Source organism: Cariama cristata, unplaced genomic scaffold (assembly GCF_000690535.1).
Source record: "Cariama cristata isolate BGI_N322 unplaced genomic scaffold, ASM69053v1 scaffold42658, whole genome shotgun sequence".
NCBI lineage: Eukaryota > Metazoa > Chordata > Aves > Cariamiformes > Cariamidae > Cariama > Cariama cristata.
In genome coordinates, this window is record NW_009632426.1 from 1 (window position 1) to 27,162 (window position 27,162).

The 27,162-nt window shown below is 39.9% G+C and overlaps 2 protein-coding genes across 2 annotated transcripts; one reads left to right on the top strand and one right to left on the bottom strand.

Moving 5' to 3' along the window:
- Positions 1 to 768: 768 nt before the first annotated feature.
- Positions 769 to 12,107, top strand: MAEL (maelstrom spermatogenic transposon silencer; the record flags this gene model as incomplete). The annotated part of the gene is made up of 11 exons (XM_009706334.1): positions 769 to 852; positions 3,030 to 3,132; positions 5,116 to 5,271; positions 5,793 to 5,834; positions 6,794 to 6,921; positions 7,792 to 7,846; positions 8,454 to 8,595; positions 9,821 to 9,883; positions 10,739 to 10,865; positions 11,107 to 11,182; positions 11,992 to 12,107. Coding segments are annotated over 11 exons (1,092 nt in total), but the record flags the coding sequence as incomplete, so codon positions are not given.
- Positions 12,108 to 21,868: 9,761 nt separating this feature from the next.
- GPA33 (glycoprotein A33 (transmembrane)) lies at positions 21,869 to 26,568 on the bottom strand (the record flags this gene model as incomplete). The annotated part of the gene is made up of 5 exons (XM_009706335.1): positions 21,869 to 21,950; positions 22,619 to 22,742; positions 23,260 to 23,373; positions 25,659 to 25,817; positions 26,358 to 26,568. Coding segments are annotated over 5 exons (690 nt in total), but the record flags the coding sequence as incomplete, so codon positions are not given.
- Positions 26,569 to 27,162: the final 594 nt, after the last annotated feature.

The following is a 27,162-nucleotide window of genomic DNA, read 5'->3' on the forward strand; positions in this document are numbered from 1 at the left end:
GCCATCCCCTACTGCTCCCAGGCGTGGGCGGTGAGGGGAAGGGCCCTCTGTCTCCCGCAGCCCCTCACCTCTCCGGCCTCCTGGGCTGGGGGGGAACGGCGTCGGGTTAACGCAGCTGAATGGTGGGGAGGGTGAGGGGAGGCCTGCGGCGCGGTCCTGCTCCAGGTTCAGTGCGCTGGGGCGGTGGGTTACATAGCGGCTCACCTGCCTCTTGCTGGTGGGGAACTGGCACCCATCAGGTGGATCTGTGGTGTCCCATTGCAGGTTGCACAGGGGATGAAATGGCAGCGCAGTCTTTCTTGGAGGGTAAACTAGCTGGTGGTTCAGCTGCTGTAGGTTTAGTGGTTCAAAAGGGCACCATGAGTGGCCTCAGCTGGCTCTAGTTAAGAAGCACAGCTGCACCGTCCTCTCCTCAGCTGCAGGGAGGCAGGTCTGGCTTCTGTGCGATGGGTAGTGACATCCCTGGCTGGCAAGGGCAGTTTCAGAAGACCTCTTGTTTGTGGTGGGGTAGTGCTAGTTTGCTGTCCTCTGAAGATGCTTCAAAAGCACTTGCTCGCTAGGTGTTTTGAATCAAAGCTTATGGCTGCATTAGGGAGAAAGCTACTGGAAGTGTTTGAGTCAATCTTAGCATTTGGCAGTTCTTGCCAAGCATTGATAATGTGCTTTGGAAATGCACAATTAAATTCTTACACAGAGTTTGTTGGTTTGTGGGACTACTAGAAGGAAGCAGTAAAAACCTTTTTTTTTAACAATTTGCTTTCCTTCAAGTTGCTGACTAAGGAAGAAAAGATGGCATATAGAGAGAAGGCTCGTAAGTGGAATGAAAAACGCTCTCAGAAGACAGTGAAAGAGGTAAATGCTGAGAAGGGAACACCCTTCAATGTAGCTAAGTAAGACAGGGAGTTAAGTGGTGTTGGGATTTGGTCAGCTATGACACTATGGAAGATCACCTGCTGTCCATAGCCTCCAGCCTGTGGAGGTTATGGCTGCTGTGGTAGTCCGTACTATAATGAAGGTTATGCAGAAAATTGTTCTGGTTTGAACTGAAGGTGAGAATACTCTATACCATTTTAAACCACCACAGCTTGTTCCTTTGGACTCTTTTACAAAGTAAAATGTAGTTCTCTAACAACTTAGTTTTATGTTTAACTGTTTGGCAGTGACTGCCTTATGTTTTTTTTGTTTATAATACTGTAAGTTGGTATGACTTCTGGTCATAGGTTCATGTTGCTTTTGCTTCGTGGATGTCCTTAATTTACGTGGTTCTTGTGTGGTGGCCTGAAACTACATCTGATATGCAGCTGATGTGGTATTCCCAAGTGGCTGTGTGTTGGACTAGGTCAATGAAATGTTGCAACCTATGCACGAAAAGAGTAATTATACCTTGCCATTATTTTTAGGTTGGTTTGATTATGGAGAGAATAGAAATATGGTGGAGGACCAAATCCCACAACGTAGAAGTAAGCAGTTAGGTTAAGCTGAATGTGGTTGTGGTCAGAAATAGTGCTAAATGGATCCCTTCTGCTATTTACTGTCTTGAAAAGGGGTGTGTGTGTCCTTTCAGGCCCCACCCCCCCATCGGTCCGTCTCTCTCCCTCTCCCAGAAGTTCCCTGATGCATAGTTTGCTTCAGAGTTTGAATTGTGATGTGTCAGAAAGCTTATTTTATTCCAGTCTTGGCTGGCAATGTAAAAATTTGTGTGTCAAAGCAAAGAGCCTGATTGAGTAAATGGATCATACTGCATTTACTTCTTCATTCCATGTTACTGGATAGTGACTATGAACTACGAATTACTGGTGAGGGTAAATTTTAGGACTTTAACACACTTAACCTGATGCTAGAGAGAATATCAGGGTGATCATAGCTTGGAGTAACTAGTAGATCTGGGTTAGTTAAATTAGTCAGTCTAGACTAGTAGGGAGATGTTAGGCAATGTTTTCTGATTTTCAGGGCCTGCCTGTACAGGAAAGAGCTGTTTAAAATTTGATCATCATTATTTAGCAAGCTAGGGATATCTAATTAATGAAGCTGCATTTTCATATGTAACGGAGAGCTACATGAGATGACAACTAAGTCATAAATGGAGGTTTCAGTATTTCCTTCCACAAGTGGTAGCATTTTAAAAAGCTGTAAATGGGGAAAGGGATAATTGCTTTACCAAAATAAAGAACATCATCATTATTGCCTGTCAGTGGAAATAAGGAAGTGTGTATGTATGAGATTATATGTGATCTCAATTTATTAATCACACACTGTACAGAGACAACTACAGTTATTTTGTGTAGTGAAAGGTCTTAGTCATCTTTTGGAGATGACCTAAGCTTACTTGGATGAGACTAATTCCTCATTTTATTTTAAATAGTTTAAACTGATAATCAACGAACTTTGGCTAAGATGGTCATCTGGAGTTAGTGTACCTAGATATGGATGTTATTCCCAGTTTGGGTCTTGAATGATTGAATTCTGTAAGCCTACCAGGTTCCTCTTCCTGTCCTCTTAAAAGCTTATTGTTCACACATAGATTTATGGATTTGTAATGCGTAATGAGCATATGCGCCCCTGTTGCGTGCTCTGTGCTGGAGCAATCTGATGACTTCCTTGAGGCTTTATCAGCTTTTCATGAGTTTGATTCCTAGTCAAAGGTAACTAACGCGTATGCCAAACTTTTTCATAAAGTTTATGGAAAAAATTTTGAAATTCCAATTTGAAAAGGTCATTGCCTGTGACAAGTGGTTGAACCTAACAAAATAATTTTTTAAATTTTTTTTTAATTACATTTTGTAGTAGTTCTTTCCAGTTATAGTGGGTTGACCAAGGTACTAAGATACCTATCTCTCTTTTTGTTAGAAGAGCAATCTTGCCTTCCCAGTCTGCAAGTACACAGACACTTGTATATAAACTGCAGACTTGTTCCACCTAACCATAACTGTTAGTGGATGCTATATTTTCCTCTAATATAAGGAGGTGAAGGACTTTATTTGGGTTAGTAAACTCTCTTGATTTTTTTGTAACTTTCTCATCTTTTCCAGATGTGTAATCTGGATCATCCAGTCTCTCCTTGTCTGCCCACAAAGATGTCCGGTGTTATTTCTCTTCCAGATGCCTCTGCTATGTCTTGGAAGAATGATCAGGGTATAGTAATCTTAAAACAGTTGATCCTGGTAGATTAAAGCTTGCTCTTTGTATAGGTACCATTGAGAATATCTATAAAGGATGTTTACATTTTGCTAATAGCCATCTGTGTCAACTGTTTGTTTGTTTTAAACTAATGGTCTACTGCTGTGAAAAGGTCTTTTGTAGTATAGAGGGAAGTCAGTGCAAATGTCCCTTCCTCCCTGCCCCCAAAATAAATCTGTGCTCTGTTTTTTAGCTTGATGGGACTATAGCCACTAATAGTTCCTTTACAATTATTTCAAGGTTTTTAAGAAAAAGGTAATTCTTCAACTCTTAGGTTTATCATTTACAAGGCCTAATCCAAGTTCAGCATAAAAGAATACTTGTACCAATTTTAACAGGTGAAGAGTTGTTAAGATATCAAGGTTCAAAATTTGTATGGTAGAGGTGTTAAATAAAATAATGACCTGGCCTCTTTGGCAGAATAGAAGAGGGGATATGTACTTTGGTGCTTTTATAACATCCTGGCTTGCTTCCTTATTGAAAGAACTCTTAAAAACTAAACCTTTCTTACCTGTACCCCCTTGTCAAATGAAAGTTTTAATTACGACTGAGTAAAAAACACATCTGTAATCTTTTCCCCAGTGAATGTTATGTTATTCTGAAAGATGATAAATGGTGCTGCTTACAAGGTAAGTCAAGCAGCCAGTTAATATAGGCTGTATCTGATGTGTGGTTAAGTCTCAGCTCAAGCCTTTTACCTAACAAGTCTCTTGAACTATTTTCATGTTGTCATGGTTATGGAGGGGCAGGAAAGAGTAGCTCCATAAGAAGTGTAATATGTGTTAGCGTCCTTCCTGCCAGAGGTCATGCTCCCCTGTCATTGTGATGCAAATTTCATCAGGTTGATCATGGTGGCTTGAGCTGACATGATTGATCTTTAAACTGAATGAGAGGGCTAATGATAAAGGATAACCGAGATGCATTTTATGATGCAGCTCCTTAATATTTCTCTGTAAAAATCTTGTACGATTCCCTGTAGCTATATCCATTTTTTCATAAGGAAAGCTGTTCACACTCAAGTAGGAGGGGTATCTTTCCTGTGACCCTGCAGCTTGTAGTTTAAAACTTATGTAAGAGAGCACCATCATTCAAGCTTAGGACAACTGGTGTTACATGCCACAAAGTCTGGCATACAGCATTGTTTCTACGTAAAAACAGTTACACGTCTCCATTATTTGGTAGAATAAGTAGGATTTTTTTGATGCGGGGCAGAACTTAAGGGTGAGGATTAAATAGCTACTTTAAACTCCAGTGAGAACATTATGTGACGTTCCTGAAGAGGAAGATTAAGGTGTATTGTGAAATATTTTTCATAGTTGGATACTTTTTAAATTAGTGATAAATTTATTTCTTAACATTTGTCTTGGATATTCTTGCCGCCTTCTTTGAGTGCTCATTTAGCAGAGGGGAAGGAATCCTTTTAATTAGCAAACTTTTCATCTCCTTTTACCCCAGAAGATTATTACCAGCTTATTTAACTTGTGTAAGTTACTGAATTGAGCTTGGGAGGCCGCTTTGCAGTTATTGATTTTTTTTTCTAACCTTATTCTCCTGAAGGGTGAAGAGACCTATCATAAAAATGAATAGTGGTTCCTGTTGGATTCCAAGCCTCTTAACGTTTGATTTTGTATTTTTTTAAACTGCTTTTATTTTGGGTTTTTTTTTTGCCCTGATCTCTACACACAGTGGCATCTATGGAAGGTGTACCAGGACTGCTCATATGCCTGACTCTTACATAAGTATTAGTTACCTTATCTTCTCAGATACAGAGAAAGATCTGTGTATTTTATTTGGTCATTACCCTACGTTATTCACTCATATGATAAAGTGCACTGAAGCTTTCAGATGAGGTGAGGCCAGAATGGCTTGCTATAACCTCTGGTGGCTCTTCTGAAAATGTTTTTTTTTTGGTTTTGTGTTTTTTTTTTTTTCTTTCAGCTGTCATTGCAGATGTCTTCTACTTCCTGAACATTTACAGCCATGGCAAGCTGCCATCCCACTGTGAACAGCGCTTCCTTCCTTGTGAGATTGGGTGTGTCAGGTACTCTCTAAAGGATGGCATAATGGCTGATTTCCATCATTTCATAGATCCAGGTGAGTTCTAAGGAAGGGAGACAAGAAGTAGTTCATCTTGCTTTGGGGTGAGAGGGGGGCTTTCTGGTATCACTTACTACTGCCTAGATTAGATTTCTGATATTAAGACAGGTTTATTTCTTTGTCTGTAAGTGGTTGGACTTCTTAAAATACTGGAGCAGTGCCGATTGTTTGTGAAGAGGTGGACTTAAATGTCAGAACTGGGTGAAGCTTCAAAGAGGGTAGACTGAATCCAGGAGGACTTTCACATGTTTGTGCTTTATATTTCATGCCAATGAATGTTTGTCTTGATTGGACCTAAACACACACAGTATATAAGTATACTTTGTTTTTTAAAATGCATGTAACTGAAAATAACTTTTTCAAAAATAGTTGTGGCACTTGTACAAGGCCACAAGGGAAGATGAAGCTGTCCTTTCTGTACCTGAAGCTATGGTGCATAGCTGAGAGTTAAGGATCTGTCATTGTGGATGTTGGATGATGATTGTTCTTTTTCTCCTGTCTCCCCTGCTCTTCTGCAGAAGTACCACCATGTGGTTTTCGGTACCACTGCCAAGCTGCTAGTGAGTATCAGTGGAGAAAAAGAATGGTATGCAAAGGTGTGCAGATTTAGACTCAGCTTATCTGTTCTGAATCCAAATGTTTATAAGTCTACAGTCTCCTTCTGGGCAATTGTCAAGTTTTGAAGAGAAAGGAGTGACAGAGCGGCTCATCACAGTCACCTTTTATGTTTCTTATAGCCATAAATAGCAGAACATTTCACCCAAAATGGTTTTGTCAATGGCAGAGTTGCTTGTATTCTGTCTTTCTAGTTTAATTCAGTAGTAACTGCAGTTATGTTCTTAAATGGGACCACTTTGTATGGCTTTAAATGCTTTCAAGCCTGTCTGAGCAGAGTGTCCTTGTGTATATCTTCAGCATGAAGTCCTAATTCATGATAAAGTAAGTTAAAGATACTAGTTTGTATTTAAAAGTCGTAAGTCTTTTGCAGCTTTACATCTCTTGACAAGTTAAAGTATTTATACCGTTGTTGTGTCTGGCTTGGCCTGCCTTGTTTTCCTTGTGACTTGTAGTGTTTATAGGTTCCAGTTTGTTTCTATTAGGACACTTCCTCCCCTTGTGTACAGAGGGAACAAACTTGGCCCATGTTTTCTGATGCCAGATACTTAGATAACAATGGCCTTTTAAAAGGGGTAAGCGTGTGTGTGTTTGCTCACAGCCCAGGCCCACCAGCCTTCTGCTGAGGGAAGCAAGGTTTCGATAGCTTAATCACAGATGCTGCCTGTAGAGAACAGGAGGTGTGTGTGTTTGTGTGTATACATATGTGTATATAAAAAAGATACAAAAGATAAAAATCCCACTTAACAAAATGGGATTTCTCATAACTCTTTTTTTTTTTTTTTCCTACCACCTCCCCGTCATTAGGTGATGCCACTCATAAGCAAAAGATACAAATCCCACTTAAAATGGGATTTCTCATAACTCTTTTTTTTTTTTTTTCCCTACCACTCCCCGTCATTAGGTGATGCCACTCATAAGATCCCTATATCTGGATTTCATCTTTCACGTTCTTGTTATGCAGTTGTCTTACGAGAACTTCTTGAGTTTGTCCAGCCAGCCAGAGGTGTTCGGCCTCACTTTTACTGCAGGGTATGGTCAAGGTCAAAGTAAGATGCTCTAAGTCAAAACTTCTTAATTTCACTTCTGTTGGGTGACTAAGGAGACACTTCACTCTAAGACCTAATCAGTGTGAAAATGAGTGGGAAAAGACATGCTTTTCCAAAATTTCCTAGTTCCATACAGGAAGGAATAGCCCCTAGAAGCTAGCCTTTTTATAAAGCAGAGACCTAATTTTCTGCTGCCTTATTTTCAGCCTACACTTCAGGCTGTAGTCTACTGATGAACATTTCACTTGATCTCTGACATTGTTTTGACTTAGGTTAAGGGCTTTTAAGATTTGACTTAAATTGATTGTGCTGAATGATAGTCACACAATCCTGCTTTTTTAAGGGATATTTTTGACACTTTCCCTATGAGAATGATGTACGTCTTAATTTTTGCTCAAGTTTCATTTGCTAATGAGCAAAACAAAATGTTAGGATTCCGAGGAGTTTAAGCTTCACGACAGCTATATTATGTTTTGATTCCATTTGAGCCTGATGTCAATCCTTAAAAAAGCAGGGAAGGTCAAGATCTTGGGCTCTATCCATAAATATAGGGCTCTGAAGAAATATGCATGGAAAAAGTATCTCAGAGCACTTAACGGAGATATCTGTAGTATGGGTTAACCTTTCTCCTGTCCCCAAACATTAGTCCAGATTTTCTCCTGGGGTTTGGTTGGAAAGCCTCTGTGGTATTTGGTTCCTCTTGAAGATAATTTTCAGGAAGAGTGTACATTCAGTCCCACAAACACTAAAATTTGTTTTGGAGGTGACTTTTTCAGACGTAGTCAGAAGCCTTGCAGATGACAGAATTATAAACTATACTTCTTCAATGTGACTGAAATTTTCTTTCCTCTAGTCTAATGACAGATTCCGAATTCACTGGTGTCTCAATCGAATGGCTAGCATAACAGGTGGGAAATGGATAATTTTGGGGCTTTCCACCCACTTCTCCTTCCACCCCCCTCCCCCCCAAAAAAGAAGAAAGGTTATGTAATCACGGACAGCTATATTTGTCTGAAAATCTTTGGGTCTCAAAGGTTTGATAAAAGATGGTACCGATAGCTAGAACTACTTTGCATGCTTCCCTCTTTCCTTTTCCTCCCCATTAGTGACAGTAAAAGAGCAGCATGATCAGCTAACTCGCTACTGAGCACATCTGTAGAATAACATACACTGTTTCTTGCACAGCCAGTTAAAGGAACACTAGAGGCAGCGAGATTACTGTGAAGGTGAGCGTATGGTAACACACGGGAAAACTAACAGCTTCTGACGAGAGATGGCCTGCAAGTAGGATACATGATTACTGAGGTGGAAAAAATTACAGGAATATAGGACCTGCTTTGCTAGGAAGCCAGGTTTTATTAAAACTACTGGTGGAATAACTTGTTAAGGTTTACAAGAGCTTTGGTGCTCTGGTAAGAGGCTGGGCAATGAACAGGGACTGACTGAGAAGTGATCTGAGCAGAATATTCACTGTTTCTTTTCTTCTCCTGACCTGGATTTTCCTCTGAGCTGCAGGCGTTGAGACCCATCTGGAGCTTATTGCTGTAGAAGACCTGGTAACAGAACTATACCAGAAGAAATACCAAAAGGAGCCATCCAAGACTTGGGTGTGTAGAGAACTGGATGTCTTCCTGTGGGATTTCTCCAGTAATACCAGGTATGTTGGGTTCTTCTTTGTGGAAACATGTCTTAGCCTGACATGTCTTGGTGCCCGACGTGCAGCACGTATGCTGCTAGCCTAGAATGTTGTGCAAACCTTCTAATGAGAAATGCTTCTTGTAACATCATGAGTATGACTGGAAGTGAAAAATACTTTCCCAAAAGAAGTGTGAAGATAGATAGCTTTTTAATGCTGAACCTGAGGCCTAATTTAAAGGCGGGGGTAAAAATGGGAATAAAATATATTGCAGTATTTAACTGGAAATCATAGAAGTGAGAAGATTCAGACTCTTTTAGACTCTCTTAATTTGGGTGAGACCTGGCTGTTGCTATATATCAAGTACCTCATGCTGCTACCATGATGAGGGACAAGGTGTGTTTGCCAGTGGTATAAATCACATTCTCAAGCGTAAGCGTTAAGCTGGATCCTATCTTTTTTTCTTCCAGAATGAGTGTTCTTTATTATGCATATGGTATCCTATTTACTTTGTAGGACTCTCCCCCCGCCCACGCTTTTTTGTTTTTTTCCTACATGTCTTGAATGGTAAAGCTTTTCCTGCTTTCAGATTCTTCCATGTTTGTACAGACAAGTGGTATGTAGCTTGTGGTGTTGCAGAGGAATATTTATGATACAATAAACTTAGAAATATACTTTTCCTCTGCTACTGTTTTAAGTAGGAACCAGTAATTTGATATTAAATTGTAGTAGATCTTTAAAAATAAAAAGGTTATTCTTGGAAGTCTGCTTACAGTATGGATTTCAAGATCCATATCTTTTTGTAGTCAGGCAGTTTTTCATTTCCATGAGTATCTTCACACTAGAGAGAGACCTTAACAAGAATGGAAAGATGTACTTTAAAACACACATTTGGAGAGGAAATTGGGGATGCTTATACTAAGAGGAACTATTCCACATTAATGGGAAACTTCAAATTGTTACCTTTAAATTCCATTTGTCTCTTAGGATTCTCTTTTCTCCCTTCCTGACACCTCAGCATGAAGCAGGTTGCCTGTTAAGCCTGCCTTATAACTCTGCATAAACCACTTGGAGTTTAGTTATTGAACACTGGTCCTCTGTGAAATTTTAAAGGTACTATATGGTCACTGAGACGAAAAGATAACATCTTTAATATTTGTTCCTGTTCCTTCTGACCAGACCAACTATTCATGTTGATTAACCATGTAGATGCTTCTGAAATAAGCCTGAACTTCATTTCATGTAGGTGCAAGTGGCATGAAGAGAATGAGATACTCTGCTGTGCTTTGTCATCCTGTAAAAAAATTGCGTGAGTATTGCTAAGGAGTGATCTCCAGCATGATGACTTTTTATTTTGCTATAGACACATGGTTTTGTCTCTGGCTTCTCTGGCTGCCTGGAGCACTGTAGTTCTAGACCTTGAGTTTTATTTATTCCCTCCACCCCCAAGATTTTGTTCTATTTGTAACTGTCATTGTTGTTTATATGGCTTAGCAGTATGCTGTAAGTCTTGGCACTTGGATGTAACGTAATTTCTGTGATAGTAATATCCATCACTCTGTAGTCATCCTTTTGCTACCTCCACTTACTATTGGAGAGTCGAAAAAAGCATTAATTACGTTAGAATTCACTGTTTTTTTTCAGAGGTTTAGTTTACCTGTATTTGGTGAGAAATTCTCAGTATATTCTAGTATATCTCTACTTTTGGGAGCCTTACATGTAATGTAGATACATAAGGTTCTGTAATCTTCTTGATGTGGGGAAAGGGAAGGTAAGTAGTGAGGAAACAAGGAAATGCCATTTAAGATCTCAGTCAATCGTAGTAGCACTTTGAGAGAGATAATAGTAAATAGCCTTTCATTCAAAAAACTCTTGTTATGTACTGCTATGCCTTGCAAAAAAAAGTTGCTTTTCACACTTCCAAGTGGCTGCATTTGATAGTGTGAGGAAGCAGTTGTTTTAATTTCATGTATAGTTGCAGAATAGGCTGATGGTCTTGAAAGAATGAAGGGTAACTATTTAGCTGCTGCGATAATGTCCTGTGCATCCGTGTCTGTGGTTGCTTCTGTTTGGCAGTTGAAGAAGCTCTGTGCTTCCATTTGTTCCATACAGGCATTACAGCCCTCAGCCAAACTTTTCTTGTTTTCTTTTTTTCTTGGTCAAGTTATTGCATCAGTAAATCTTTAGCTAGTGTGTACGGAGTGTCACTGACAGCGGCTCACCTACCTCTTGAAGACTCTGATTATGGTGAAAGCACCAAGATGGTGATACTGGATGCTGGACGTTTTCAGGTCAGAGTCTTTAAACGGATACCCTGTTTTATTTCTAGTTAACTCCAGTGTTCTAACTTGCCAGTTTCAGGTTAGCCGTTTTCTTTTTTGTTTGCTGTGGGCAGACTGATGAAAGAAAAATAATCAGTAGCTGGGTCATTGCTTGTGAGATTTTTTTTTTTTTTTGACCATAATTCGTAGGTTTCATGGATAGTTGTGTACATTGCATTTTAGAAGACACGTATATTACTTTTTCATACAGAAAATGAAGACTGAGGGTTCTGGATGTGACAGACGTGCTTCTCCAAGTCAGGATCAAGAGTTTGTCCCTTCTAATTGTGAGTTTGAAACTTTCACATTTTTAAGGGAAAAGATGTATTTAACCTTAATCCAGTTGCTGCGTTTTCAAATTTCTGGGCTTAGATGATGCGTGTCAGTGGCATAAAGCTTAAACAGCTCTGCATGAGATGCGCTTATTCCTCCATATGGTTTCACTGAATTTCTGAAAAGGTAAACATAAAGACCTGCCCTTTTCTTACTGGACACAATCTTATGGTCAAAAAGGTCTCTCAAAATTTAGTTTTTCTTATAAACATTGCTCTCTGATTTATACCTCCTTATTTTTCTGCTACGTGAAGTCCGTTCTCATATGCTTAGGTGCTTTAAGGCAGGGCCATCTTTAAAATGCTCTCCTTGCTCTTAAGTCATTATGTATGCAGACTGAGCTGGCACTTGGTGCAATTATTCTGTTAGAACTCAGTTTATAAAGACTGCTTATTTAAAGTCTTCTTTTTGGAGATGAATTTTTTTTAATAGAAAACACGTGAGCTCAGTTTATCTGGGCAGTTCATGGCTAATCTTCAGAGGAACAGAATCAAGTTTGCAAGACAAATAACTATAAGAATTCTGAGTTTGCAGCATATTTTCTTGCATATAAAATACACACTGAATTAAACTGAAACTGTTCCAATTATAAATTACGAGATTTTATGGTCTTGGTGTTTAGAGAGGACACAACCCCTGTCTCTGACTTTTTGTATTAGAACTATTGAATAGGTATAGCTCCACAGCATATGAAGAAGAATTCCATTAATTTATGCAAGCTTTAAAGGCTGGTTTGATTTTCAAACTGTATTTAATTTAATAGGCAATTCTCCATGTGGTGTGAAGACTTCCCTTTATGGAACAAGTACCATGCGAGGAAGAGGAATTACTCGATTGCTGAAAAGTGCATCTGATCTATCCAAGTCTTTCAGTAATTGAAAATCTTTTTTACATCCAGGACAGCTGTAAATTCTAATTTTCCTTGTTTCCCTGAGATAACCAGCAGTTTCTCCAGACTGCAGTTTTTCATCTTACGTGCAGCCCTTGGCAGTTCAAGTTCTTGTTAGAATGATAAAACTATTGGCTGAGTTTAAAGAAGATGAAAATCTTGTTTATTATCTACAGGAAGACTTATTTTGAAGGGACCTGACAGTTGCATCCTCTCTTTAAAAATAGATGCCATACTGGTTCTATTTCTTAATGGATGGAGTGCAAATTCAAAATTGATTAGTCAAGATCATTGGATCAGAAGAATTCTTAGGGACCAATGTGACTTTAAACAAGTGCTTTATTTCTTCTCTAATAACCTCCTTCCCCTCTTCTGCACGTGGAAGATAAAAGTTCAGTGTGTAACAGTCTCTCCCCAAAAAATGATGGGGGGGAGCATTGAAGGCATGAAGGGCTGCACTAGGGGAATTAAAGCTGTAACAGTCTTGAAGGTTTGCTATATAATCTGTCAGCTCTAGCCATGAAGAATTTGAGTGGTCATTCAAGGCAAAAAAGCCTTTCAGTGAAATGTCTTGGAAGAAACATGGTGGCAAATTTATCCATCTGTTAATGTTCTTTTTGAGGCACAGACTATATACATCAGGAATAAGTTCCACATAGACTTTTTTTTTTCCTTTGCATCAGTTTTCTGTTTAAAAAATGCATGTCCCTCGAACTTACAGACTGAAGGGGAATGTAGGTGTTATGGGCTTTTTTTTTGAAAGGAATATCAAATTAAAACTGATACATTAGTCTGCAGATATAATTTCACAAGTTTAGCCAGGCTGGGTAGATACCAGTTGTAATTATTTGAGGGCACATAATAACTGGGAGACTGTCTGACGTATCACTAGGAAGTTGCTGTTCCATTTTATAGAGGTGCACGTCTTGGGCTACTCAACAAAAAATTGTCTGTTGTCTGAGCCTTGTCCTTAGTCCATGTATGTTTAAGCGGCTGATTCTCAGAAATAAAAGCTTTTTTTTTTTTTTGAGTTGTTTCTACATTTTGTTCCAACGGAGGTCCAGTTGTGAAATACTATTTCCATAGCAACTAACTGTGAGAAGATACTGCTTTCATTCCTTGTAGGAGCTGAAACTCAAAATTGGGTAGTTCCTTCTTTTGGATAATAGGAAAAAAACAAGCCCAAACAAAACCCAACCAAATGTTGCAATAAAAGTTTCATGTTTCAGTTCTTATGAAGAAGAGAATTCATTATTACTAAAATATTTATTCATTATCAGTGTAAGTACACAAACCTTACAGCATTTGTTACTGTGCTTAAGGTATTATAGATCTTCAAGGCTGAGATAAAGAATCTGAGCAGAAATGGAGAACTAGAGTTCGAGTTCCATAGCACGTCTATACCTTATCACCTGTCACTTAAAATAGTACATAAGATGTAGCAGACCTAGTTATATGCTGTAGGCAGTGGGCTGTTAACTAGGGCAGTAACCGTCTTACTGTAATAACCAACAGGCTGTGGTGGTTTTTATAGTGAAAACTATAAGTTCTGTACACTAACTTGATGTACCCCATTTGATACTATTATTTTGCATATATTGAGGGGGATTCCTAACAGCTGTTGGAGGATGATAGTAAATTCTTTCATTTTGGAGCTCTGCTTCCCTGGCTGTTTTGCAATTTGAAACTCTGATGTCTTGAAAAATAAATTCTGCTTAATAAGCACAATACAGTAGTGCTTCTCTCCTTTAATGGGAAAGTAAAGATGAGGGAAAACTGGTGGCTTATAACCTTAGCACAATTCTTAAGTGCAAGGAATAGTACCGGTAAGGCATAAACTGGCACAAGGGGAAATAAAACCAAGTAAAGGCAGAACGGCTCTTGAGCAGAGTTTGAGTGATGCAGCCTGGGACCTTTAAACATGCACTTTCCACATGGTAAAAGGTAACAGTAACTTAACACTCTCTGCATAGGGGTGTATAGGTACTATACAAATTTGAACTGTCTGAAGAGTTGTTTTTGTGAAGGAGGCATCTAAGAGATTCTATCAGACCTGACTTTCTGTCCTCCTATTAGTGTAGCTTACTCAGTCCCATGACAGTAATGGGTAAAAGTCATCCTGGTTTTGCATACACATTAGAAAGTTAATAGGTATTTTTGTTCTTGTTATACGAATAGTAGACAAATTGTTGAATTGTGTGTTACTACTCTCTACTATAAAGGTTTTGGCTAGGAGAACAGTTGTCAGCAGGTCATGAAAACACAATGGACTGTGGTGACAACTTTGCTGATCTAGTCTATGAATCAGTATATTAAGCTGTAATCACATACTCTTACATTCTATTTAAAGAGTATAGAACTGATACTGAAAAATGAAGCACGTTCTTGTAGAGTAAGCAGCAGTTACTGCTTCTATGTAGCAGAAACTATAAATTTGACTGTTAAATTGTGCATTTCTGACTTGTCCACCTTCTCCTTTCAATAAACTGTAGAAACTAGGTATGCAGAAGAAGTTCCTATTGACCACTGTCTCTGCTCCAGCTAAGAATATTCTTATCAGTACCTTGTATTCTGATTTAGCAGAAACGTTCTCTTAAATATATACATCTATAGTGTAGATACAGTAATACCTGGTTTTGATGTCTTTAATTTGAAATTTGTTTTGGAAGGCTGACCTTACCAGTAAAGATCAAGGCGAAGAAGGCATTCAATCCCTCGACCTTCTCCTTGTCCTTTATGACCAACTCCCCATTCCCATTCAGATGCACTCACAGAAGTCCTTCTTGTTGCCCTTCATGTGCTTCACCAGATCTAGCTTTGAGTAGGCTTTGGCTTTCCTAACCCCATACCTGCACACTCACACAGCATCTCTGTATTTCTCCCAAGTCAATTGTTCCTGCTGCTACCTCCTATATGTTTCCTTTTTATGTCTGAGTTTTGTCAGGAGCAATTTGGTAAACCTCTGCTTGTTTTCCTGTTTATCTTGGAGGAGGTGATACTTGAAAAATCAATGAGCTTGCCTGGACCTCTCTTTTCTTCAGGCCATATGCCATGGGATTCTTCCAAGCAGATCTCTGAACAAGGCCAAAGACTGCTCTCCTGAGGTCCATGGTTGTGATCCTGCTTTTTGCCTTTTTTCTTCCTCTTAGGATCCCAAACTCAACTATCTCATGGTTACTGAAGCTAAGCTTGCCCCCAGCCTTCATATCCCTGACCAGTTATTTCTTGTTTGTGAATGTGAGGTCCAGCAGAGAGCACCTCCCCTCATTGGCTCCTCAGTCATTTGTATCGGGAGCATCAGGCTTCTTCCAGTTGTCTGAAGAAGGTCTTGTGTACTTTCTTCTGATAAGGCTGTCTACAGCAGACATGCACTAGAATGTCAGCCATGTTGGTCTGCCCTCTGTGTCTAACGCAAGAGCTCCCAACTGGCTCATTGTCTGTCCCCAGGTGGGGGGCTCTGTGTATTCCAGCTGCTCTCTCATAAAGAGTAACTCTCCCTTCTCACCTCCCAAGTGTGAGAAAACAATCTGGACAGTTAGCGATGTGTGAGAAGGGAAGACTAGTAAGCTCTTTACTCCTGAGGCCTGTAGGCTCAACACTTGTGCCAGTTTCAGGATCTGCATTATAACTAGTTAAGTTATCAGAGAGTGTTTGCTGTGTCTAAAATAAGATTAATCTTTATTACATATTTAGTGATATGTCAGTTGTCAAAACCTTAGAAGGCAGGCAGTAATTTGGTGGGTATTTTCTGGGTGGAGGGTCTGTCAAATATTAGATGTTGGATTTTGCTGTTCGGTTGCATGTCAAACTGGAGGAAGCAGTGCTGTGATCCTTCATCAAATGGCACACTTGATATTTGTTCCACTGAGTGTGTTCTTTGCCAGCTACCTAGAATGAGGTCCATGCTGAGTCATACCCAAATGGAAAACTTGCTCCGTTTCAAGGTCCCTGGGTCTTGAGCCATCACAGTCAGATGTGCTGTGCTGAAAGTTAGATTCTTCCAAATAAAAATTTATGTTGCATGAACGAAAGCCTGTATTCAAGGAAGCCCTGACTGGATTTCCTTGCAAAATAGCCGTAGTTTTCTCTTCCTGGTATCTTTTAAAAAAAATGCATAATTAACACAGAGGGACTGTGCTTTTTGACCTGTTAGCTGAGTTTAGAAAGTGCTAATCCTTTCCCCTAGCAAGAATTTCAAACTTTCACCAAAAGTTAAGTGACTCGAGTATATGTGTGAAACTGAGTTTTAAATTTCTGGTTAATAGGTAGAGGTATATGCAGCAGACTGCAAAGGCTTTAACATCTTTCCATTTGGCAGAGTAAATGTACTGTAGTGGGGCAGGGAAATAACAAGTTTGTTATCTAGTTTCTGCCCTCTTGATGTCTTCTGCAGGTTTATTATCCTTCACTTCCACCCTAGAATGAGCTGCCAATTAATTTTTATTGCTATGATTCAGTAAAATGAAGAAATCGGCAAATGCTTTTATTAGTATAACCCTGTATTATCTCTGTTCCCTCACTTTTCCTTAGTTCTGTCTTAGAAGCTCCCACAAGCTTCTCTAATTACCATTTTCAAATAATTCCTCTCACTCCCTAGTGAACAGGTGAAATGCAGGAGAGAGAAGTTCCAAATTCCCTTATATTGGGCTATAATAAATTTAGTACTAGTTCCGACACATCCAGAATTAATCTTGATGGTTTGCTCATCGTACTGTGAACTTCTTCAGATAGAAGACTGCCTCGTTGTCTTTCCTGGAACAGATGATACAAATAAATAGAAAAGCAATGCTGTTACTCTAGCAACAAGAATTGTGAGATAATTAACTCTTGTCTGTCTGATCAGTTCTGAATTGTGCACTACACTGAATCTTGAAATATGCAGTGGCAGTGCCAGCTTTTGTGTCTGTGTAATGCTGGAAATACTTCAAAATCCTGAGAAGAGTGAGGAAGACAGTAAGTTCAGACCTTGGGGTTATATGGGAAATGGCTACGAGTGGAATCTCTGAGGGGCAGCTCTAAAGAATAAAGGAGTTCATTAAGGTTGGCAGTTCATGAAGAACAGTGTCTTCCAAATACAAGAACAGTCCAGGAATTCAGGTAGATCGATCAGGGGACTGTCTTGTCTTTACAGGGAACTCACTGCTGCACCCTAGTCCTAGTGCAGTATAAGGGAGGGAGAAGCAGGTGTGGGCTGCAAAGGAGGAATCCACAAACACTTGCCAGGCCTGTAGGGATGGTGTTTGGAAAGCCAAAGCTCACCTGGCGTTGATGCTTGCAGGGGATCAAGGTCAACAAGAAGAGCTTTTATGACTTTGTTAGCAGTAAAAGACTGAACAAGAAAAAAGCAGTCCTGTTGGTGAATGTTGTGAGTGATTTAGTAACATGGCTGGAGTAACACAGATAAGGCTGAGGTACTCAGTACCTTCTTTGTTTCAGTCTTTTCTAATAAGGTCTCTCAGGTCTCTGTACTCGGGAAGGGTTCAGGGAGAACACCAGCAGTGGATGAAGAGCAAGTTAGAAATCAACTGAGAGTTCTAGACCCATACAAGTCCATAGAGCCAGATGGGCTGCATCTGAGGATGCCAACAAAGCTGCCCAATACCTCTGCAAGGCTGTTCACTCACCTTTGAAAGGTCTCAGAGAGCACAGAAGGTCACAGCAATGGAAGGCAAATATGTCACCCATCTGTCAAAAGAGCAATCTAGGAAACCATAGGCTGCTCAGGTCCACTGGGCTCCTTGGAAAAATCGTGGAGTGAGTCCTCTTGGAACACGTTTTTGGGTATGTGAAGGAGAAGAGGGGGACTGGAAACAGTCAGCATGGATTTGCCAAGGCGAAATCGTGCCTGACCAGCCTGGTTGCTTTCCATGATAGGTTTGTGAATAAAGGAGGAACAGTAGTGGTCAGTAGTGACTTTAGCAGGGCTTTCAGTACAGTCTCTCACGGTACGCTTGTATTCAAGCTGGGATGTTACAGTCTAGATGGGTGGACAACCAGATGGGTAAGAATCTGGTCATACTCTACGTGGAGGCTAGTAGCAAGTGGGGTACTGGAGAATTCTATATTATGGCCTGTTTAGTGTCTTTAGCAGTGATCTGGAGGCATTGGAGTGCACTCTTGCATGCAGAAAACACCAAACTGGAGAGACCAGCTGATATGCTTGAGGGCAGGGCTGCGATACAGAGGGACCTAAACAGGCTGGAGGAGTGGGCTAATAGGAACCTTATGAAATGCAGCGAAGTTGTGCACCTAGGAAGGAAAAGCCCTTTGCAACAGGACTGGCAGGAAAGCAACTTTGCCAAGAAGAAAGCCCAAAACTAAGAAAGGAACAAAAAAATAAAAGGGAATTTGGAAGGTGAAATATGAACAAGGGTGTTGATGAGAAACATCCTGCAAGGCAAGTAATCAGAGAACTGGGAATCCTGACTCCTCCTTATCTCCATGCTTCTCCTGTGTTGTGGTGATTTGTGTCTCCAGTCAGGTCATTTGACTTTTGTCCCATCACACTCTCGCTCATAAATGATGGTGATCTGCTTGCAACATTCAGTAGACCTTTGAGTTCCTTGGATGAAAAGTGTCTAGGCAGGAATAAATCTTAAAAGCTAAGTGACTGATACTAAGAACAAATAGCGAATGGTGTTTTTTTTCCCAGTAAGCCGGATAGTATAGTGCCTTCAGAATGTTATAAGCAAGTAAAAATGTTAATGTGAATGGAAACAATTAAAGCTGGGAAGTGAAGGAGCAGTGTACTGGGGAGACATTCCTCCCCTTTAAACGCAAGAGGGAAATGTGGTATAGTCCCAGTTAATGTAATTGCTTTGAGCAGTGCAGGGTTGAGCCAATTTTTCAAATGGTGTGCAAGATTTCTATCTTGCCTACTTTTCATTGGGTTGCTAGACTGATGAAGTGGACTTCTTTGCTTCCTTCATATGGTTCGTTATAGAGTAAATGGCCTGATGCCGGTTGCTGAGGTAGAGTCAGAAGAAAAACCAGGTAATTTGTAAATATCCTCTCGGTATGCTTACCTAAAGAAATCTTGCTAAGCAGTGATGTAACAAAATCTTACTGTCGTGGTTGTTCCACTTGGGGTAGCAGATCTCAGCAGTTCTGCAGATGGGAAAATGGTTTGGTGAGGGCTTAAATCCTTGTGTTCTGGTTCTTCCTGTTCATGCACAGATAAAGTTTCTATGTGCATATTCTTCCATGTGAAAGTTGTGCATAACTAAACAGTAATTTACTATAGGCTGTGTTAAGGGTAAAGTAGGAGTTTACTTTTCTGGCTGGTCATTCATCTACCTACTTCCTGCCTTTTGAGGGAAGTATGGAAGTTGGGTATACATACATTAATTCTTTGGAATAAAGTATTGCTAGCTTTCACCCATCTTCCTCCCAAACACATTACTGCTGCTTTAATTTTGTTTAAAGTTGTGAGTATACCACAGGTTCTTCTGCTTCAAAAGACATACAAGACACACAAGTGATTAATTCAGTCACAGGAAAACCCTTGGTTGAGGAAAAACACATGTAGCATTCTGACAAATACACAGCTTCCAAAATTTTAGTCTTATTAAAAAAAAGGGGGGGGGGGGGAGTTAAGCAGCACTGAAATATCTCAGCCATCTCTCTGTGTGCTATCACTTAGTTTATTTCCCAGTATAGAACTGAGCTTAGCATTGCAGAACATAAGTAGTTCTGCTGTAATGGTTGTCAAGTTTTCCCCTGCTAGTTCTTATGGAACCTGCTTACAGAGAATTGAATTCATGGGTTTGGGGGTCAGTATATAATCTCTTCTGTATTTTGTGGCTGGCTTCTTCAGAGATAACTTAATGCAGATATGCTAATTGCATTTTTCTTTATGCTTAAAATGACCAATGTGCAAATGTTACTTCAAGACTTCAGCTGACAAGCAGTAAGCTTCACATATCCTAAAAGTGAAGAGTATGGGATAGGTAATGCAGTGTGAAAACGGTTAAGACCAGAGACAGTTTCTGGCCATAAATACTTCTGGTAATTTTCAAGTCCTTTTGCTGTTCTTTCCAGTTAAGATCTTTGAGAATTCACACTGTTATCCCTCAGCAGAAGCTAATTAGATAATTCATGCTATACGTGCTTGTTACAAAAGAGAATAAAATACCTGTCAGCTCTGTTTCTGAGCTATGTGCCTCGTTTTTAATCTGCTTTCAGCTTCTGTGTGCAAAAATCATTTTTAGTCATCCATTTTTGCAATGTTCTGTCATGTATCTAAACTAAACACGGCAATAGGTCCTCAGGATGTCTTGCTCAGTTGCATTTCAGGTTGTTCATTTCCAGAGACATTTGGGTTTGTATGTACTTTGTAAAGAACTCTTGTTGTTGGTCTTTGCAGTTGTTATTAGTACAAATTAATAATTATATTTTAAGTACCATGTAAAACAAAGGCAGCCAGAAAGCAAGCCAGAATAACAATTCTGGTAGTCTGATTTGCATAGAAAATGCTGCCCATGTGTAGGAGGGTTGCTGGTTCTTCTTTAAAGTTATATTTTAGATTTTTGTTACAGATTTAAAAGTAACTACTTGGGGATAAAGGGTATGTGGGAGGCATTGCCTTAAGCTTCTGAAACTCCTGAAGCTGAAGATGCAATAGAGAGCTTTGAAAGGATAAATATTGTAGTGCAAGTCATTTATTGAACTTGTCTTTTTTAAAAACCAAACAAAACCAAACAGCTCTTAATTAGCTTTAATACCATATTGGCAGTCTTTTGGACAGGCAGTCCATTCTCTTCCAAGATAAGATACTAGTGATGGGAGTTCTCTCCATACTTGCACACATTTTGCACATACAGTGCTTCTGATTAAATTGTTACCATTTTGAATAAAAAGGTTTACTTCCTTCTCTCGCCCCTTTTTTTCTTTTTTTTTCTTTTTATTAAAGATGTACTTGCCGTGTACATGGTCTCACACTGTCATTTTTTCAGAAGCAGCAGCAGAAGCAATGGATTATTTCTGACTTGCCCATGCAACAGTAAGGAGGAAAGGATAATGCAGTAAAAACTAGTATTTAGGAATTCTCTGAGCTGGAACTCGTAAGTTCAGGAATCTGGCAGTATATAGGCTACTAGACTGTTTCTAGATCTTATCACCTGCCAATTACAAATCCATCTAACTTCTTACCGTATCTGCTCTATTAGTATGCGTAGTTGTTCCAAACAGGAGACTTTCATTGGTCATCTGTGAATCTTTTCTGTATTTTTATTTATATGTGCATGTATAATATATACAAAGAACACATTTAATAACATGTCCTTAAAATTCAGCTTGTTTCAGTCTGCATAAGATAATTTCTGTACTGGACAATGCTGTAAGCTGTGATATTTGCATAACACCCTAAACAAGACCACCCTTCCTCAATGACTTGCAGTTGGTGACCTTGAAACCTTCTGGGCTTACAGCAGCAACTTTGTTCTCCAAATAGACCTGGCTGGCTTCTTTTTTCAGAAAGCGGGAAATCTAAGAGACGTTATTTTTGGATGACTGGGTGAAACAGTGCTTCACATGTGTTTTTCTGCTATGAGGTTACTCATTGTACGTTAAGCACTTCTTTCCAGGGAGACAAGGATATTCTCTCCCAGAACTTGAAGGCAGAGCCATTAGCTTTCATTTTATTAGTCCAGAAAACCTTCTTGCAGTAAGAAAGAGGGATTGATTTCTTTTCTACAGTGGTGTCTGTGCCTCAGCAAATCCTGAAGATGGCATTGGCTTTCTGCTTCTTTCTTCATTCATCTTCAACATCATCCTCTGCTCTCTGATTCCTTGTAGGTATCTCCTTGGAGGGTTCATTTCTCTCTTCTCGCTCCCTAAAACATTGTTCAGGAGTAGAGACGTTAATGAAAACCAGCTAGAAATTTTACTGAAAAGATTTTGTGTTAGAATGGTTTTAGGCTGCTCTAAGCTGACCTGGAAGTGTACCAAACTGAACTCCATAAATTAAGTCTTGCTGATGATGCAAAGGGTGCATGAGCTACTTTTTTTTCCATAGCATGTGTGTAGAGAAAGGGTGACTGGTGTACCTTTTCTCATCCCACTTTTCTTCGACTGGTCTGTTTTCATCATGAGAATAAACAAAAGGTTTCTATCTTGGAGTGATAATTCTGAATACAGAGCCTCATGATGATTTAGGTTAGCAAGGACAGAAATAGCTATAAGGACTCAGAAAAATGAGAAACAGTCTGGGCTTTGCTTATCAAGTAGCTGTGCATGCTTAACTGACTTGGGATTGCTAATTCACTTCCAAGGTTTGAATGTTTTGATTCTACCCCAGAGACCACAAAGCTGTCTGGTAATACTGGGTATATTTTGTGAGAACAGATGGGAGCCACTATGGTAGAAACTGAAAGAAGAAAGCAGCACATGCTTTCCTTGATTTCTTTTTTTCTCCCATGCTTTCCACTCCATACGTTGATGCTGGAGGGAGAACATGAACCTTTCATAGGTCCCATCTGCTTTTCTAGAGAGAGGTACTTACGTCATCTCATAGTCCTTGTCCTTGTCCGCCCGACAGCAGCAGCAATAAGCTAAAATACCAATAATTATAATTGCAGCAACAGCTCCACCGATGACACCAGCGTAAAGAGCTATGTTCATGGATGCTATACAGGAAGAAAAGAGTTAGCCCTTTGCTCTAAGAATGATACCAGATGCAATCAGCACAATCACTGGACTTCAAATCCCACCACCAGATGTCAGATCTCACTACCAGATCCAGACTGAGTGGAAGCCACATTTATGTGACTACAGTGACTGGAATTAATTCTGTACTGGGTAGCTGATAAGTCTACAGGAGCAATTAGTTAGACAGTGATAGGGAGGAGCCCTTGGATCTGAACAGCTGTTGTACTTTGTCGATACAGTTTAGTTTCAGACTTTGGCTGCTCAATCCTGTCTCACTCTACACATTTTTTTTTTGTCATCTGAGTTAGTGAGTGCTCTTTTAGCATGTAAACCAATGCAGAGAATCGATCTTAAAAGGTAAAAAAAAGTGTGCTATTTTTTTGAGAGAAAGCAGAATTTTGTACTTCTGTCTGCATTGCCTCCGTTAATCCTTTGACACTTAGCTAGGATACTTTCTCTGGTACTACTCTTCCAGTAAGCAACCCCGTCTCTTACGTGGCAGAACGCTGACTGTCATGTTACAAGAGTTCTTTCCCACAATGTTTGTTGAAGTGCAGATGTAAAATCCAGAGGTATCCGCCGAGATGTTCTTCAGTGTTATTTGTTCCCCTGTTGTGAAACACAAATCCAGTCCAAAAAAGAAAAGACTTAAAGCAGGGAAGGAAATGAGGACAGCAGCCCTTCAATTCCAGTCCAGGGTAGTTGGAGTGATGAGAGGTTATTAAAGCTGATGGATTGCTCTCTTGCTCGGGAGCTGCCATGCTAGTCCCTAGGTTTTAGTGTGATTTGTGGGAGGACAAACGGAAGTGTGCTGTTTTGATTATAGAGAACATGTGGCATTTGAACATTCCTTTTAGAAAGAAAATTGTAGGTGGAGGGTAAAGAAGTATGTGTCCTTAGTGAAAGCTTTTTTGCATTGGATTTTGCTGAGAAATATAAGATGACCCAAACCAGCATCTGGCTTTGAGAACTGGCCATCTTAACTTGTAAAACAGCAAAAAGCTCTTCAATCCTCCAGCCCTTAGGATTTCAGATCTGAATTATTTAGCAGTGGGGGAAATAGTTTTCTAGTCTAGGAGAGGCCACACAGGCTGTGAAAATAAATGAAGGAAAAGAAATGCAATGACATGGGATTGCTTATGATGCTGCTCTTTTCTGTACAACCTAACAGACCTCAGAACTAGATGCTAAAGCTTAGCTCTGTCTGCTCAAGCAGTCAGTTTTTGTTTGTTACATCTCCAGCTGACATTTGTATGTGTAGTCCATGCTTTTTGCTTGTGATCTACTGATAAAGGTCAAGATTCCTGCTCTAAAAGCAAAAGGCTCTGAATACTTTTCAGTGACTTCCCTGTTTTATTTTCCCTGTGATCTCACTTCTTTCCAGCCCACTGTGGGACTAGGATTCTGTTTGGTCTCTGCTGGCACCTAGCGCCAGATGGTAAAAGAGCATGCAAACCAAGAAATAACAGACTGCATACTTGATTTTTATTTTTTGTTTAGTCTCTATATACCATCCGTGCTTACTTCTCTCCTTTTTTTTTTTTCTTTTTTAGCAGCGTGATGTTTATAGCTCTCAGAGTTGCAGTCTACAACTGGACTGTAAATCCTCCTATGTTAAATCAAAAGTAATTGACTGGTGAGTCAAATTGGGAAAAACGCAGGTCAGATACTTTCAATTTTGAGGTGGCTCCTAAGGGGATTCTGCACACTCTGCAGCATGGGGACTTGCTTAGCACAGAAGGAAATTGCTTGTAGCGACAGTGGGATATCCAGCCAGCTTGGGGTAGAAGGGGACAGTCAGCACACTACTTGGACATCAGTGCTCTGAAAGAAGCACCGAAAGAAAACAGAAAAGAGGTGGAAATGGATCAGAAGAGACTCCTGTCCTGGGGAAGAATAGGATGACGACAGAAGCAGGCAGGCAGCTGCTGCTATAAGATGACAAATCCTGTTATGTTCAGGGCTGTGCGTGATGTGTTGGCACCACTTAGTGGCCAGTCAAATGAATAAGGTTTGTAGCCCTGGTGATATTTAATCTTTTGCATAATTTATGCAAGAATCAGTTAGTGTGTGTTGAATATCCTGTCAAGTCTGCTCATATATAGTTTACCTCCATAGCGATGCTACAGTAAGTTAAAGCAGGAAAGGCAGGTTCAGATACTCAGTCTTTCTGGAGCTGAATGTACCAGGAAGAAACAAAGTTGTTTAACGGAATAAATCAGAGTCCTCTGTCACTACTACACTTCAAAGAGTATTAAACCCTCATTTCTGTGTGAGTAGTTCTACCAAAGGTCCTGTCATGGAAATCCAGTTCCTTTTTTTTTTTCCAAGATTCTGACTTAAAATGAAAGCAAATAAAATATTGGAGCCTGTGTGACAGTCCTAAAGAACCAGAAGTCTCTTTCATGAAAAAAAGTGTAACTGTTTATCATATCACATTCCTCTAGATGAGGAGTCATCTCTGGAAGGAAAGTAGCTTCCAGAGCCACCTTATGTTTGCCTTTACCTCAGAAAGTGCCCTGGTCATTGTTGAGCAAGCTGGGATACAAAGACACACATAGAAAACTCAATGTTATTCCTCCTGTTATGCCCCCCTTACACCCAGCAATTGAGAAGTAATTATTTTTGGCTGCTTCCAGAGTGACCCAGCCTTCTTGCCAGGTGAGAGCTGAAGTGAAAATCTCACTGACCATTGTTACTTCAGGTAACAGTCCTTTTCCCCCTGGTAAGTTACTTGTGAGTGTGTCTTGTATCAAAAGGACAAGTTTTCAAAATCCTGGTCAGAGAACTTCCTAGAAAAAGCCTTAAGTGTGTTTTTGTGTTTGCATTTCAAAATCTTTCCAACCCTGACCTACAGAGAGCTCAAAGATGTACTGTCTTTGAATTCCCCATACCTTGTGTTGTTTGTAGTACACGGGGCTCATTTTGTATATTGAAGCTTTGCCAGGTATATCTTGGCGTTGGGGAGCCCTCATGAGAAATGCAGGTCAGATTGATTGTCTGTCCATATTCTGCTGTCCCCAAAATCTTGCATTCTGGTTTGGATGGTGCAACTGAAGGAAGAAAAAAGGAAGGAATTTTATTAATCGGAAGTATTTTTTTGTTTCAACCCTTCTCCTGCACCTGTGGCTTTTATTCTTGCTAAACAGAGGCTGGTCTTGCACCTACCACCTTCTTCTCAAAGGAACTGGAGTGAACTTGTCTCTAATTTGTTTCTCCCTTCTTGGCACTGGTCAGCCAAGAAAGAATTGCAAGATGCTTTTTGGGATATGTCTAATAGTGTTGGGTAACTCATCCTTTGATAACTGGAGTATGACAAGCCACAGGGGCCCTGCAATGAGGCAAAGGTTGTTAGGAAAGTGAACTATAGAATTCTAAAGGCTATTTTCTATAGTCAGGTATCTAAGGGAGTTGGGTGCTCTAAGCCTTCCAACCTACTTCCATAGTAGTAGAAAAAGACCAAAGATGGAATTGCAGATGACAACTTCCTGGGAAGGTTTTTTTGTTAGAACACCTGTTGTCTAAAACAATGTTGATATTAGAGGAAGGACAGTTTTATCTAATGGATCTGGTGTTGCCCCCATCATACTTACCAAGAACGAAGAGAGCTATGCTTGCGGTCTGCCTGGGGGGGTCACTGCGTAGACGAACGTTGCATGTGTATGTCCCATTGTCCTCCATGGTCACTGCGTTCATGGTGATACTGATGTCCCCTTTGTTTACATCACCACTAAACTGTATACGGTTTTCATACCCCTGGCCATACTGTACAAGTCCATCAAAATACCTAGTGACAGCATCATCCTGATAGAAAGAGAGGGAAAATGATCAATCTTAGTTTCTTCTGTGTGCATCTACAACCTGACTCAATGGATTAGCCTACTCTTAAGAGAAGAGCAGCTTGGAAAAAGAGGACCTTAAACTGCCCCCCTTTGCCAAAAAGCTGAGAAGAAAATAGAAATTCAAAAGAGTCTGGGTTTCTGTCTGGAATATCCTTCTCTCACCTTATCTGAAGTCAGAGACAACTAATTTCTTTTGCTGAGGCTTATTCACTGTTCCTCTCCATGACAGGACATGGTGAGACTTGTCTGAGATCTATATGTCAATCTAATTCCCCTATGGTTACACAAACTCCCTTGCTTTCTTCCAGCAAGGACGTTGAGAGAAGAAACCCTTGGATCTAACTGCAAGGAGATCTCCAAAGGCTGCTTCCCCTTTCATGAATTCCCAAGAAGTCAAGGAGAACTTCAGAGGTCTCTTTACCTTCAAATAGTCTGTATGAATGTAAGAGACCTCAAGAATCTCTCCATGTACTATTATCATCAACTTAAAACTTTTTATATAGTATCAAAGATATGTGTATATATAAATATATATGTATAATACATATAATACATT